The 15,281-nt window shown below is 43.1% G+C and overlaps 1 protein-coding gene across 1 annotated transcript in view; it reads left to right on the top strand.

The window, feature by feature from the left end:
* The window catches only part of LOC111269861 (inactive tyrosine-protein kinase 7), a 176,083-nt gene that overhangs the window by 120,896 nt on the left and 39,906 nt on the right, over nucleotides 1-15,281 (top strand). The window contains exons 3-4 of the mRNA XM_086972264.1: nucleotides 2,461-2,842; nucleotides 3,294-3,415. Of these exons, the coding sequence (XP_086828390.1) occupies nucleotides 2,461-2,842; nucleotides 3,294-3,415 (504 nt within the window). The remainder of the gene's footprint in view (nucleotides 1-2,460; nucleotides 2,843-3,293; nucleotides 3,416-15,281) is intronic.

The following is a 15,281-nucleotide window of genomic DNA, read 5'->3' as shown; positions in this document are numbered from 1 at the left end:
AACCGATTAACATAAGGAAGAGGCGACTTGGCGAAATATAGAGTATCAGTAGCCGTTGTCCTGCTTTTCCCTTCTAAATTTCATGACTTCCGTCTTGGTAAAGGTTAGGGTCAGTCTCAAATGTGTCTCAGCCGCGTAAAGTCGGGCTAGAGTTTTCTACACGTGAAACCTATTCGACCCGTAAATCATCAAGTCTTCTGCAAACAAGATAAGCACGACTAGTTCGATCAGGAAGGCCTTTTAGCAAAATGGAAAGTAACAGTAGGCTTAAATTGTTTTTCCCAAACTAGGCCTGTTATCAGTGTGAAAGACGTGAGTTCGGCATTTCCGTCGTCAGTGGTTATTTTGTTCTCTTGTAGAATCGCAGCGACAAGGTTGAGCACATTCAAAGGGACACTTAGTTGGGCTATCGTAAATCTAACCTCGCTTCTAGGCGTGGAGCCGAGGGCTGCCTAGAAGTCGAGGAACATCGTGTTTAGCGAATCGCGCGGGGTGGCCACTTTTGACGTCGTATATCAGGATCCGTGCCAGTTCTCTCGAGCATTCTCTCTGGAATGCGGGTTGCTTCGTTGGGCAGCGTGTACGGTTTCTAAGTAACGGCCTAGCCTCTCAGTCAGCAAACTGGAGAACAACCTATAATAAACACTTTTATCTGCTATTCTTCGCCATGATGGCGGTTGGGTAGCCCATTTCTTTGGGGGTCACTAATTGGGTAGCATCTATCCATTGGCCTGGCAACGTACTAGAATGTAAACGCTTATTATATATTATAGTGTTGCACGATGCCAGGACAATGGCACTTTTGAGATACTTGTCGGAGATTTTCTTTACACCTTCCTATAGGAAAGGCATCCTGTTGCATAGGCTCCTAAAATTTCATATTAGTTCCCACACTGCGAAGTCTTATTGAAAGATATCGCTTTGTATTGAGGTTCCCTGTTACGATGTTGCGGTGAAAAAACATACCCAAGTCTCTGTTAATTGGTATGTCTATACTGTCTAAGGTTCCTGGAGAGAAGAGCGCCAGGCTTGCAGCACTTTTACAGGACCACTGTGTAATTACTAGCGTTGGCCTAAAGTCCGGCCTTGCTGCAGACTACTGCATGCAAAGAGTACTGCCTCATAGGTATTCGTAGAACCCAACCTGGCTACGCTCAATTGCACAGACAATTATTGTACAGAATACCACATAAAATATCAGTTTCCTTACCACGAAATTCGCTAACAGCGAAGCACAGGCAAAAATCGCCAAACAACTTTTTTTTCCGTTCCCAAGTACGATCACTACCACTTACTTACGATAAGCTATAGCTTCATATAAGACCAGTCATTGGCGTCAGGTTGCGGGACAAATGTTTTTTGTGTCCTGGCAAAAAGCCTCATTTGGCCCTAAGAGGTGCAATTGCTTAGGCCAGTTTACTTTTAGATCCTACCACAAATACATTTACAGGTCCGAAGAGTTCGCTTTTCCCGGGAAAGAAATATATTCGAAGGAATATGGGTCAAACCCAGAACGGCTTGGGTGGTGATTCCATGCAGTCAATAGCAGAAATATACGCAAAAAAAGGCAACGGAGTAGTTTTTGTTGGACCATAAAGAGACTCCTTTATGTAACACGCCGTATTCATGTGATCCTTGCTGTCGCCGAAATACTAACAACACACTTGCAGGTCTATCGTATACTCTATATGTCTTCGCCTCTTTATAGCATGGCTCGGTCTGATAAATCTGTGCCTAAGGCCGGCCCTAATATTGCTTGTACGTGTTTTTATGCTCGAGTCGACTTCGTCGTTTACTGGTCACTTATAAAGTTGTTGAGGACGGGCTGAAAACAATGAGAAACAGAAAACCAACACGTGAAACGAAAGCTGTACGTGTGTATATGCGTGTCTGTGTGAATGTATGCCGCTTCAGTAAGCTAATTGTACCTCGGTAGGAAGACATCGACATGCGCGGATGTCTCTGTTGTCTACGGCAAGCGAATGAAATCATCTACAAACTTCATTGGCACGTAATAGTAAATCCGTCTACCAAACTTATCAAATAATTACAGTGCGCTATTTGTCTTTTCTTATTGTTTGATGGGAGCCCGATTCGTTTAAATCGTTTGGCGGATGACGCAAAACTTTGGGGGCCTTCTTTGACCAAGCCGCTTCAGAGAAACTAGGAACACCTGTTTGAACTAACAGAACTCTGACCAAAAATAAATTTAGTAAGCATCTAGGACCTTCGTAAGAAGCCGTTAGAAGGGCGCCATCTGGATGTGAGCATTGTACACCTAGACTCACTAGGCCTATACGTACTGGACGCTTTTTATATTTCTTTAAAACAATGAGCAATAATCGAAATATATTCTGTATTAGGTTATCTAGACTATGTCATTACCTGCGCTTATTCTCGTACGATAATACGTTGCCCAACATAAACATATTATTTCTCGTTTTTTTGTCTATTTGACAGGCGTTATTGCTCCAACACCGTTTTGTCGGAGCGTCCTCCTTCTCCTGGTACTCCCGCCGCTCCTGAGTGAGCCCCCGTGGCATTTAACCTGGCCATCAGATGCTCTAACATTCCTGCCTGCTTGCACTCAGCCTGCGACGACAACGAAAGCAGCAATTCGCTATGCGTCGTTACGGGCCAGCACGTACCGACCAGTGTTTGTGGGCGCGTCACACTCGGGGGAAGACGATTTCTCGTTCGCCCCACCCCCGCAGTCGGTATCGGTACAGGCGGGTCACGGAACGCTTTTGCAATGTGGGGTCACGGATAACACGTCGATTGAAATTCATTGGACACGTGGTGGTGAACCTGTTGTTGAGAGCGTCCGCCGACGAATGGAAGGGTATGTATCGAAAAGAGTTTTGGCTTTGTTTCTTACTTAATTTACATAATGTCATTAATCGGGACCGAAAAATGAACGCATAAAAAAGAAAAAATATATAAAACGGATATTGATAATCCAGTCTATAGCATATCCTGTTTTTGTGTAGAGACAATTAAACGGAGCTCATTATATGCTTAGCAATATTTCACCTGTCAATATATCTGGAGTGTATAAATGTCATGTTTGTTAAAAAGCACATTTTTTGAATGGGTGACAGGATATAACAGGGTAGAATATAAATGCTGCATGTGTAAAATAAGTTGTGGCAAACGTCGCCGTCCATTCAAATAAGGCAAAACAACGTGACCTTAATTGATTCAAAGTACTTTGTAGCTTATAGCCGGAACCGAGGGTTTTTATACGAAATGATAGATAGTTTAAGCTGTGTTATGCAATGGCTTATCTTCAGCACGAACCTGCGCTTTGTGCGTGTCGAGCCAGAGTTTGATACGGGTGAGTTCCAGTGCATCGCCACGAACACGTCTTCGGGATTTACAATATCATCCGATCCCGTCTCCATAAACATTTTATGTGAGTAAGATTGTTTCAACATATTCTCAGTTAGAGATTCAACTATACAAATCGTAGTTGAGTGAGCTCAGGCCTGTTTTACTTCTACCCCACCTATTTGGCGACGCATGGCCATATTTAAAGTCTATTTATCTCTTAGATTTTCCTAAATGTATATACATTTTATTCCACACAAGCAAGGTAAAGATTAGGTTATGCTTAAATGTACGCATCCATGGTGCGCTTTATGCCAAATTCATTGCCGTCCAGCGTTCTTATATCGACTCGTATCGTTTTATGTAGACGCCAAAAATTTTTAAATATGTTACTCTATATATATATATAATATGTCAAAATGCTATTTTGGTTTTTCCAACAGCCCAGCACAATGAGCTAGACAGTCGTTGCTCCAGCCGTTGTTCGCATGGTGATAGCCTGCCCACTGTAGGTAGTATCGTACAACAACCCTACCTAATTCCGTTCTCTTATAGACCTGTTGGTTATTATTGCTGGCTTTGATCAACTATAGCATACCGTGCACCGGCCTCAATCGGCTTTGTAAGTTTTTTCTTATATATATATTTTTTTTTGGCTATTCCATTGGCGTCTTCACCCTTACTGCATGACGCGTGATCGCTACGAAGCTATCTAACATCAACAGAGATATACCATAATTTGATAAAAGATAAATAAATGCTATTATTATTTTTAAGTTATATCGAATGTACCGGATTGTTGTTCCTCGAATGGGTACGGTTCAAGCACAGAAGCACAACGTATCAAATGCTTCATCATAAAAATTCGTTTTAACCTAGGAAACATCAAATACGTAAATCAACGTTCTCCTTATAATACTGCTGCCAGATCATCCCTTAAAGCACGTACACAGTTAGCACTCGCATCTTCCTTTAGCGGGGGATGCCAATAGCTAAAGGGTCTTAGCCTGCGTGAAACGAGAAATAGGGCAATTTTGTTCCGCTATTGATCTACGGGTGTACCTGTATGGCATAGCATATTCGCTTCCTTCCTTCAGGCCGTAACGGCGCTTCGAGGTACTCTATTCAACCAATGCTTGGCGTCCTTTTAACAGTAGTTACAGAAGATGTGTGCTCTGTACAAGAGAAGAATTCGCTCATCACTACCGAGATACCAAGGAAGTTTGGAAGATCTTGTGCGTCACAGCTCGAAGACTGTTGTGGCTAGATGGCATACAAGCAACTCAAACGTTCGTCGTGTGACAGCGTTACTTAGCTCTTTTTCGTCCAGGCTTCAACCGGCCAAGACAATGGTCCGACTTGATCTTTCAGTGAGGCCTGGACTGCGAGCGACTTGCTGCGTTCGCGCGTGCCAAGCATACGAGTCCACAGCAATTTCCATAGCGAGCCGTTGCTGCCCATGAGGACGGAGAATCGTCGTGACTCGTGTAGAAATGCGGGGCATTTGACTGAGGCAGACAGAGATTCCGAGACGAAAGGGACCGGCACAGAGGATGTCAGATCGAGAGACATTACTAAAAAAGCACACCGAGAATGCAGTACGGTACGGGAAAATAACGTGATATGATAATAATCACGGGCAACATCACTAGGAATGTAGCTATTATCTAATCTATATGTATTATCGCTGATGGTATCAATCTAACCCTCACCAGGGGTTGTTTTGATTCACGGCGTCCACCTAGTGTCGCCACCAAAAGAGCGATACGCTCTAAACAGGTTTATCTGGAATCGGTTAATGGCTTGACCAACGTGTCGACTTGACTTCCAAGTTGTCAAATAAGGCGATAATGCTGACTCAAAATGTCGTTAGCGATCGACCAATACCTGACCCAAACCGGGAAAGAAAAATCAAAAAGCCCAGCTCAACCCTTCTTTCCATAGCATCTTATTTCCGTAAAATATGATTACTCACTAAGTATTACTCGATCCTTTGTAAAAACTGGCTATGACTTACCTTTCTAGTTACAAAAACGCGCTGGATGACGCACTGTAATATTATACAGCCAAATGCCATCAATTCAGGTCATCTATATCGCCATACGACAAAAATACGTTACATCCTACCTATAGCACCTAACCGAACCTATAACTATAGCTATTTATTCTTTTCACCTAAACCAATGTTTAATTTCCATCATTTTCGGGACACTGCCAAGCTAATCTGCATATCTGCTTGAAGTTGCTTCAAGCGATTTGTTCCAATGCAAAGGCTGAAAAAATGTCCCCTTATTGCTTTTGGCCGACCCTCGGTAAACATCGTTCTAACAAATTAGCCAATCTATGCAATACGATTAAGATGATCCACTTCCGGAGACCGGCTAATGGATGGTTACGGATGTTTGATTTAAAAATAATTCTTTCGTCAAACATATATTTATGACACCTACGAAACTTGTTGGATCATTTTTACTGTCTCATATAAAGAGACGGTTACATTTTGATGCTGTAAGTGTAAGCATGGGCGGATAGCAATGAAAAATTGCAGCGACCTATCTGAGCTAAGGTGTCATTCTTCGCTCCCGGATGAATTTGGAAATGATTAACGATGTCCGGTGAAGTTTGTCGTTGACCGTTTACAAGCTAACTTGTACTTACTGCAATCGAACATGATAGAAACTATACTCTCTTGTAGATAGCAATGTTTTTTTGCGTTGTTTTAGCTTTTTTTCAACTCAGTCACTTCTTCAGATCCATTAGTATAGACCCTTCAGTTAGCTGCTCTGTTAACGTGCTCGGCATTGGGACTGAAACCCGGTTCCGTAATGTTGTCGTTTTGTGATCGGTGGTTGTGAACTAGGCTGGCCGGCCTAGTCTGAAGCTCAATCGAGCACCACGTTTCCCGCCCCCCTCTAATATGGATGTCACTGAATGAACTCGTTCCCTGCTTTGATATTGCTGTTCCTAAGGGGGCAGCAGAACGACGCCGTAGGCGGTACAGGATGTCCATCAAACCGTTGAGCATAGTTCCGGCTCTCCGAAGTGTGGTTAAAGAAAATGGATAAGGCCATCGTTTTGCATAGGCAACGAAGGAACACGTGACTCAGAGATGAGGTGTGAAAATTTGTTCTATTGCTTATTCTTCGGGCACTTTTATCGAAAACCTGTGGCATATGTGTAGGGTACTAGCACATAAACTTGAAATCACCGACAAGTTTAGTCTTTTGACGCTTCACGACATTTCACGATAGTTAATATAGCGTAGACTGGATACTTAATTTAACACATCATAAAACTTATGTGGGTTAAAGTTTCAATTAGCGATATTTATTGATTCCAAATTAAGCTTCTTAACTATTTTTTGGGTAATGCTTAACTTATGAATGCTTAGCTAAAAATATTTACAAACTGTAATTGACCTAGGCAGCAGTGTCTTGTCTACACCAGTTTCCACTTTTCGCTTATGGGCTCACAAAAGGGCTCGGCCATATATTCCGATCCAATCGCAAGCTTTCGAACTAGGCTTTTGAAATCGTTCACATCTGATTGTACTGTGACCAAAATAGAGCTATGTTTGGGCGAGGTAGAGTTTGAATGTGTGATCATTACAGCTTTATGATGGGATATCAAAGATATGAATCTGCAATCCTTATCCTTATTCGGTAAATTTCTTCCCCTCGCGAATCATCAGACCATCGACGCGATCGGCCACTCGGACCTCAATAGAAACTTTTCCAGCTCGCTTCACTGATAGAGGAATGAGACAAGACATATACCCTTCCCAAGTATACGGACCATAGTTAGTGACTTGGCTGGTAAAGGACTTATGCGGACTTGTCTGGGGAAGCGGTCGAACGGGCGAGTAGGAGACAGCGTGATGGCTGTCGTAGCGCCGGTACTATTGAACAGTTTGTGTAGCAGCTGTGTGAACCACAGAAGCTCGGTTTAACCTCGGTTTTCCTTCGTTTGCCCTGTCTCTTCCACCATGTAGTTCACCATTTATTGGGCAGGCGACGGCCATACACCTCCGTGTGAAAGCAGGCCTTGGGACGGCGCAAGCAAACGAGTCGGGAGGGCGCAATTCGGGTAACCGCGCACCCGATCAGCCGACCGATCTGGTCTCGGATGAGATCAGATCCCTTTTGCCATCCGAAATCGATGCGGCACCGTTTAATTTGTGTGCCTCCTTCGATCAGGGGACCTGCCAGAACCACCGCCCTCTCTTTCAGGGCCTTTTCGGTGGTCTGCTCAGAAGAAGCAGGAGACGGGGAGTGGCTAAAAGCTGCTCGTTTGCTCCTCCTTAGACTAACGGGCGCTTGCTTGGCCTAACTTCTACTGACCACTACCACCCCACCGAAGAACGCCGACAGCAATGAGAATAGCAAGAAACCTTCCTGCGTGTCTGGGCGTGGAAAGGCTGAGCAAATCGGCTAGCTGCCGCCTTTAAGCTATTGTTACGGTGTTTTGAAATAGCAAGGGCACGCCTTACTGAGGCGAGGCAGACTAGAGCTGACGCTAGCGTGCTCTGAAAAAAAAACAGACTTCTTTTCACTGAGGAAAGAAGAGATATTGTCTTTTGTACACAACACCCTTCTTATGAAGATAGGCGCCTAAAACTGTACAATTTTCATAACAATCATCGCAAAATGGGCGGCTTCTTGATAATATGGAAAAAAAACCTGTGAAAAACGGATCGAATTAAACAAGACTATCTAAAATTAGGAGATTATCCCATCGCATGTCTGTAAGGATAAGTCTGAATGTCCGCTTTAAACTAAAACTCCACAGACAATGCAAGTAAAAAAAACATAAGCAAACTTCTAAACCACGTTTTCGTCCAAGAAATTGCTTATAAAATAAATAAACAAATAAAATAGTACATTTTATGCCTCTCAGTCGCGACAAAATGACCAATGATTTTATACTTACCACATGTTTTGGCCTGCTAGCAGGGTCTTGTCTCTAAAGGAACTCAACATCGACGCGTGACGAAATTCACAGTATTATTTTCCTTAAATGTCTTAGTTGTCAGACATTCGTTAGTATAAGTTACCAATAATTTTTAATTTTAAATTCGAAATGTTTATGCTCGAGCTACATGATATGCTCATAAGAAGGAGAGATGCGTATTGCGAGAAGATTCGATGACCATTAGCTAGAGAAGACCCATGCCACTATTTACGTGTCTGTTTGCAGAATAGGCAGACAAATCAATTTCAGGGAAAGTGAAAGGTATTCAAGTAGGCTACCTATGAGTGACAACGAATCTAGTAGCACGCGATTTCACTTAATCTTCGGTTAAAGCATACAATATTAAGGTAACCCTTTATGACTGTAAAGAGCGGTGTCGTCAATTCGTCTGTGTTTCTAGTTGTAAGTCCTGTTTCAAAAAAGCACTTTACTAACAAAGAAAAATTCTAGCGAAACACCCTTAAGGACCTAGAACGTCTAACAAATAAAAGCTTTGAAGCCAGATAAAACTTGAGTTCAAAGCCAGATCCTTTTATATTTCTCTTTTTACTGTCACTTTCCTCTAGCCGAAGATAAGTATGTCAACATGCCGATGCCAAAATTTAAGGCCGGCTTTAGCTTGCGTAGGCTTCTATTTTTCAGGCATTCCGTCAGAGGTCTCCGTGGACAATGTGCGAGAGTTGAAGGCAGGCATGTCTAGCAACGAATTCAACAGTTTTTTATTTGCGTACAAGAGTCTGCCTTCGTTGGCCACCTTTGTCCGCTCTGCTAGTTCACTGACTCCGTCCAGCTTAGAGGCCTTGTTATACCCTTCTCACAATACCGTTACTACGCCTACTACCTCAATATTTGAATTATTTGTACAAGTTTATTATGGGATGAGCTATTATACCTCGAACAAAAGTAGTGGTATTATATATGGTTTATTATCTCTAGAAAAGGACAGAGACGTAATAGAAAAGCAATAAGCGTGAGCTGTCGAAGCAAACAAACCACCAGGAATAGTGGTCAAATAATATTTTAAATTCATGCATAAGGCGTTGTATGGTTGGCCTGGAAAACGATTCATACAATATAGTATGTGTTATATGGCCGTTTAATTTTTTGCTGAAGGATACATTTTCTGTATTTTTGGAGTATTCATTAACGTACATTCGTCATATTTACATACATTCGTGACGCACTCAATATTACATAGGCCTATATTAATGCCGGTTGACGAAAAATTATTCATTAGCAAGAGAAACAGCATATGCACTCGCAATGAAAATCTATTGAAAAAAAAATACAAAAACAACATCACTCACTACCCGATTACCACCTAATTTTACGAAATAGTTCAACTTCGAATGCTGATACAGGCACTGAAGTGAAATACTTGATATGCTACGATGTGGACATGATAATTCCCATTATTAGCGTCATCTCACCCCACAGTACCCACTCTCCCCTGTTTTCATTCATGCGGCCGATTGCCCCACACACATATATACATATACTCGATGTCGACCCGGCGGCCCATCACTAAGCGAAACGACCATTACATATCTCCCCAGACACATCGACGCTAGACATGGAAAAGTCTGCAAGAGATCAGCCTTGAGTAGGATGATTGGCCTAAGGGAGAGGCGGCAGGAAAACGAAAAAGCATGACAGAGACCTGCCGAGTGCCAACAAATGACACAAGTTCATTAAAAACTCCCGACACCAATGAGCCAAGGGCTCTAAACACGGCTAGCCATCGGTTTGGCGATGCGTTCTAATTAACTGAGCGTGTACGGATGACTTTGTGAAGGAAAAATATCGGAGACTGGCACAATGGCAAAGAGAAGATTCGTTGTTGGCTATGGAAATTGAAGTCGAGACAGATGGGCGCAATGGCCACCCTACCTCATCATGGGCTACCGCCGACTAACATTGAAGATGAGAGGACGAGTCCTTAGGGTGAAAACACAGATATAGACTCAGTCGACATCTTTTGATATGTCGGAACGACGAGTAAATACTTGCTCTGATGAAGAAACCTGTATTGCTTTTAAGCTGCAGAGGCCGTGATGCCGAAATATGTATCTACCTGGCGAAGATTACGAAGTATGTTAATGACATCACTACACTTTACTGGCCATAGGGCCAGGAAAACGTATGATCTATCTTTGAAAACACTGATTTGTTATTTCAGGATGCTTTTTAAAAAGTTTATTATTTGTGAATTGTTACTGCCGAACTTAGGATCATTATCTTTGGTTAATCTAAATGTTGCACTCTTACGCCTATTAATTTGTAATAATATAAAGATTATTACCCCGGCACGCTGTTTTTTTGAAAACCATCAAGTACAGATAACTGACGTAACCAAACTGATTTACCCTACTAGTATTCCCTGTCGCTTTTATATGATTGCTTTGCGCAAATATTGTTAGACAAGGGCTGAAAACAAAATTGAACGTTAACATTTCGTTTGCGTAGACAATAGGAGATCACTTTCGCCTGCTTTGACGTTAACCTTGAAGGCTTCTATAATGCGATGTTGCTACCTCTTCACTGACAGCTAACTTTACCTAAAGCGTTCCCCTTCTCAGCTTCAGCCTCACCATGCCTAAACCTCTACCACAAGCATCCCTTCACGCCGATCGTCTCGTGGCGCGGGTGTCTTCGTTCTCCACGTTTCCGGTGTTGTTTCACAAAACCAAGAGATATCGGAGCTCGACGGAAGGGGGAATTGAAGGTTTGAGCCTAGGCTACGAGACCGACTTCCTCAACTATAGCCCACGGAAGGGAATCTGCTGTTAAAACAAAGCCTAGCTGTGGTCGGATCTACTCAAGGATTCGACCAGAGCTAGCTAGCTATCGAAGCCATTGACCATAAGGACACTCGAGAAAGGGCGAACACGCCTAGCATCAAGGCAATAGAGGCTACACCAAGCCACCCGGCAACATTACGGTTTGGGGCAGTAGCAAACGAAATGCTGACGATGCAGTTCCTTCGCTATGTCCGCAACACTGCCGCTGATTCGTTCTCTTGCGTGGCGTTTTATTTTGATTCAGGCTGACATTGATGTTATGGCCGCTGCTGCTGAGCGGCAAAAGAACGTTGCCAAGTTAGAGTTGGGGGCCCCCGCATAAGGGAACGAGCAAGCCGGCAGCATTGGCATACTGAAACACAGCAGCAATCTTAGTTGCTGGCGATACCGCTGTCGCTGAAATCGAGATTGAAGGATGATGGATACGATACTGCTGGCGGGGCAGGTGTAACCTCCGGGGAGAGCAGATAGAGAGGGTCGTATAGAGAAAGACACGCAGGTCTGATCAGTGTACGGGGTGACGGGTCATAACAGAGGGCGACAGAGAATCGGTCCGCAGCCAAACATGGGTCTTCAAAAAGATTTTCTGGGCTTGCGGGGTGTCGGTTTTGCGGAACAGACGCCAGACATGGCAAATCCTAAGTAGAAGAATAGCAAAAGCCGATTGAAAGGGCAAACAGGTCAAAATTACAAAGAAAGTTGCGTGTGAGATGTGGAAAACATAGCTTACGAGTGCTACAAGCCTGTACGACGATTCCAACACTTACGCTGATCCAGACAGTACAGCGCGTATAAAAACAATAGAAATCGGAAAATATTGGAAAGGATGGTCGGCGTGTAAACTGTGCTTCCGTCCTAACCCCGCGTATAGCCATTTTGTTAGCCATAAGGCTTGGACGTCGAAGATGCACCTTCTTGCATTTTGTCCTATTTTTTCTGCTGATAAGAGGGCGGTTAGACTGTACACATGTGCTTTATTGCGGCAGCGACCACTAAGGCAGTTCGTTAAGAAAATAGCGTGTTTTCTGTTGAAAGTGCCCATGATACAATATTATTTTTCTGCTAGCATAACACAATACATCAATTATGCAAGTTTCATAGCAAATGCCTTTGATTCTACAGAAGGTGTTCAATATAAGTCGCAGCAGCAACAAAAGATTTAAACTAAATTTATTTTGAAGTGTCAGTTGTCAGATTATATTGTGGAGCATCAGTTACAGGAAGGCAGGGCGCATCCTACCGTCAAAACAAAAATTTCAACTTCGACCATATCCACCTTTGCCGCTGTTAGAGCAGCGAGCAAAAGAAAGGATCAATTCTCCGAAGTTTTTGCCTTTCGTAATGTTTTTCTCGAAGGTGCATCGTAAGATGCCTCGAATTGTTTGGTATTTGTCTGGAACGAGGAGCTGCTGAGGATCGGATTGGTTAATAGGAGAATTGGGCGAAGTAGGGCGATCTCATGCATTTCAAATGGGCGTAAGAGACATTCTCAGCGGCAGGCGTCAAAGATCAACGAATTCCTACAGACACGCGCACACACACACAAATGTCGACGTACGGGAACTCACTGAGGTAGTAAGAAAGGAAGCCTCAAAGATTCTTAAGGCTAGCAGGAATGTCGCAACAAGTATACGGCGACAGTCAACCCAACTAGCAAGCCAATAGCACAGAAGATCCTCTGTACGGGATAAAGACGATTCCACACAAGGAATCCTGGCTTTCAGATCCGGAATTCGTCTACTATCAAGCAACGAGAAAGGGAAAATGACCAGGAGAGAGAGCGGGTGTGGTACATAGTGTGATTGAGAAGGGAGCAGAAAGTGAAATGGACTTTCTACAGCTAAGAATCAAGTGACGGATCAAGTCAGCGATAGAGCGTAAGCCGTGTGTCAGGCCTCGCAGATTGGTATATGGGTCACACGGAACTGCGTAGAAATGAGGCCTAAAAAGTGAGGCAGTCGGAAGACATTACGCTAGCCGAGCACAGTAGCTTCTCTTTGATGTAGATTGAGGTTACCAGATTCGGGAATGAGTCTGATTCCGGATTAGAAGGTCGGGTGATACTTGAAAGCAAAGATCCACGTCGGAATAAGAGACTAGCAGTCCAGGGCCGGACGTAGTCATGAGGGTTCCACCGGCAGGCTATATATCAAGCAAGGAAAGAAATACCAGGAAAAGCGCCGATGCGACCTTGTGCAGTGGGGTCAATGATGTTCTATTTACGGCATGAAGAACTGATAACCAACCAGTGTGCCACGCAATGCGGAAAATACATTTATCTAACTGATGATATTTACTTGATACTTCTGTCGTGTTATTATATTATCGGCAGAAGAGTCGTGCAACAAAAGGCATTCAGAACCTGCGCAATGGGAACTTTTCGTTCACAAATCAAGACTATCCTTCCGTGATCTCCTTTTTGTGACCAAACATCGATTATGAGAGTTTCGTGAATAGGAACTTAAAAATATGTCTTCGGGCTCCCTCTAGTCACGATACATATAGAAAACACATTTATCATTTATTCATGTTCTAAGAAATACTTTTCCATTTTTAGTTTTATTAGAATAATTTAGTAATATCCTATTTATATATTTATTTCTAAGTTTATTTCTAAGGATATTTATAAGTTCATCTATTCATCTTCTAGCCCCTTAGCGACCTTAAACCGAGGTGACGGTACTCGGACATCTTCAAATTTCACCAAAACTTTTTTTAAGTTACACAAAGTGTAAATGTATTAGCCCCGAATTCGCGTTTTAACTCAGTTACAAATGTTTAGCTGCACACATTGTTCTATGAATCATATAAAATAATCAGTTTCAATAACGTCTTTTACATGTATCCCTACTGCATGCGATAGGTGAGCACCATTCAGCGTAGAAGTTAACAGACTAATTTTTCCAATTCACGCACAAACACAGACGTATGATCGAGACCGTTTCAATTTTCTTGGCCGTTCTTTCTAGCAAATAGAACCTCCGTTAGCGCAGACTGAATCACTGAGGAATCGAGTGTTGTTCCTCAACTGAAGCTCCATGTTAACCAGTCACAGGAGGGCTAAAAAGTCACACTTGCTCAGGGGAGCGTCCAAACGACCGTCGGCGTTATCTCGTAAGTGGCTTGCGATGCAGCTAAGCGCAATAATTCAGCTAGCGTAGCGGTAGCGGCGTTTCCTCCTCTTCCCCCGCCGCATACCCCCGGGGGTCCCTTGTGCGCCGTCTGCGCAGTGTAAGAGCCCCAGGAACTGTGCAAGTCGTTGTAAGGGTGCTATTCTCCAGGTCCCTCTTGTCTGTCTCTAACAGAGTTTGGAGGGAGAGAACTCACTGTGCGCAATGAGGATTCGTCGTTTAAGTGAATTTATTGCGCGAATATCTCAGCCTTACCTCCTCGCGCAGGCCATCAGAGGGAAGGCCTGTTTGGAAAGAACGAACGACATGAACCTGCTCCGCAGAAAGGGTGGGGGACACGCAGACGCAGACGGCTCAGGTCGTAGCAGAGCCCGCTACATGAATCTACTAAAGTCCAGCTGGTGGAGCGTCATAGTGTTGCGCAGCGGCGTTTAATGTCTGCGTGTCGTGGAAAAGAAAGGCTCTTAGTTTAGCTAAGGATGATTCGAACATATTCAGTTTTTAGTGAATTCATAAATGAACAGTACTTATAAATTCACGAAAAATTAAACGGGCCTAGAATCTGCTGTTTCCACTGCGGCACTATTTCTTTGTTGGTCGCAAACTCCTCGCAAGAGGCCCTATTCACTTCTCGTCCATCTCCGTTTTTCAACCCCCATCTTCTCCAATGCGTTTCGGCTTTTGCGATTTTTGCACTCGTTCCTTCATCTATATATAGCAAATTTTATTTGCCTCTTGTTGACATCTTTCGATATATACAACAATGTACGTGTATATTGCCGTGACGGTATTGTGTTATAGATTATCGTCCACCCGCCCAACACAGTGAGAGCCCGTTTAAGTATAACATATTTAATTATTTCTTACAACGGTAGCTAATCGTCTGCAGAAAGCTAATTTATTGTGAGTTCCTACCTCTTGCTGTACAGCACAAGTAAGAATTTGCCTGAAGACGAAAATTTTATGCCATATATAAGAATAAAATACTCGAGTAATAACATGTAAATAACGGAAAAATTTTTCATATTTCTTTGGTTTGTGTAATACT

This window comes from Varroa jacobsoni, unplaced genomic scaffold (genome assembly GCF_002532875.2).
Source record: "Varroa jacobsoni isolate VJ856 unplaced genomic scaffold, vjacob_1.0 scaffold_1421, whole genome shotgun sequence".
NCBI classification, from domain to species: Eukaryota; Metazoa; Arthropoda; class Arachnida; order Mesostigmata; family Varroidae; genus Varroa; species Varroa jacobsoni.
This window is presented reverse-complemented; position numbering and strand designations above follow the sequence as displayed.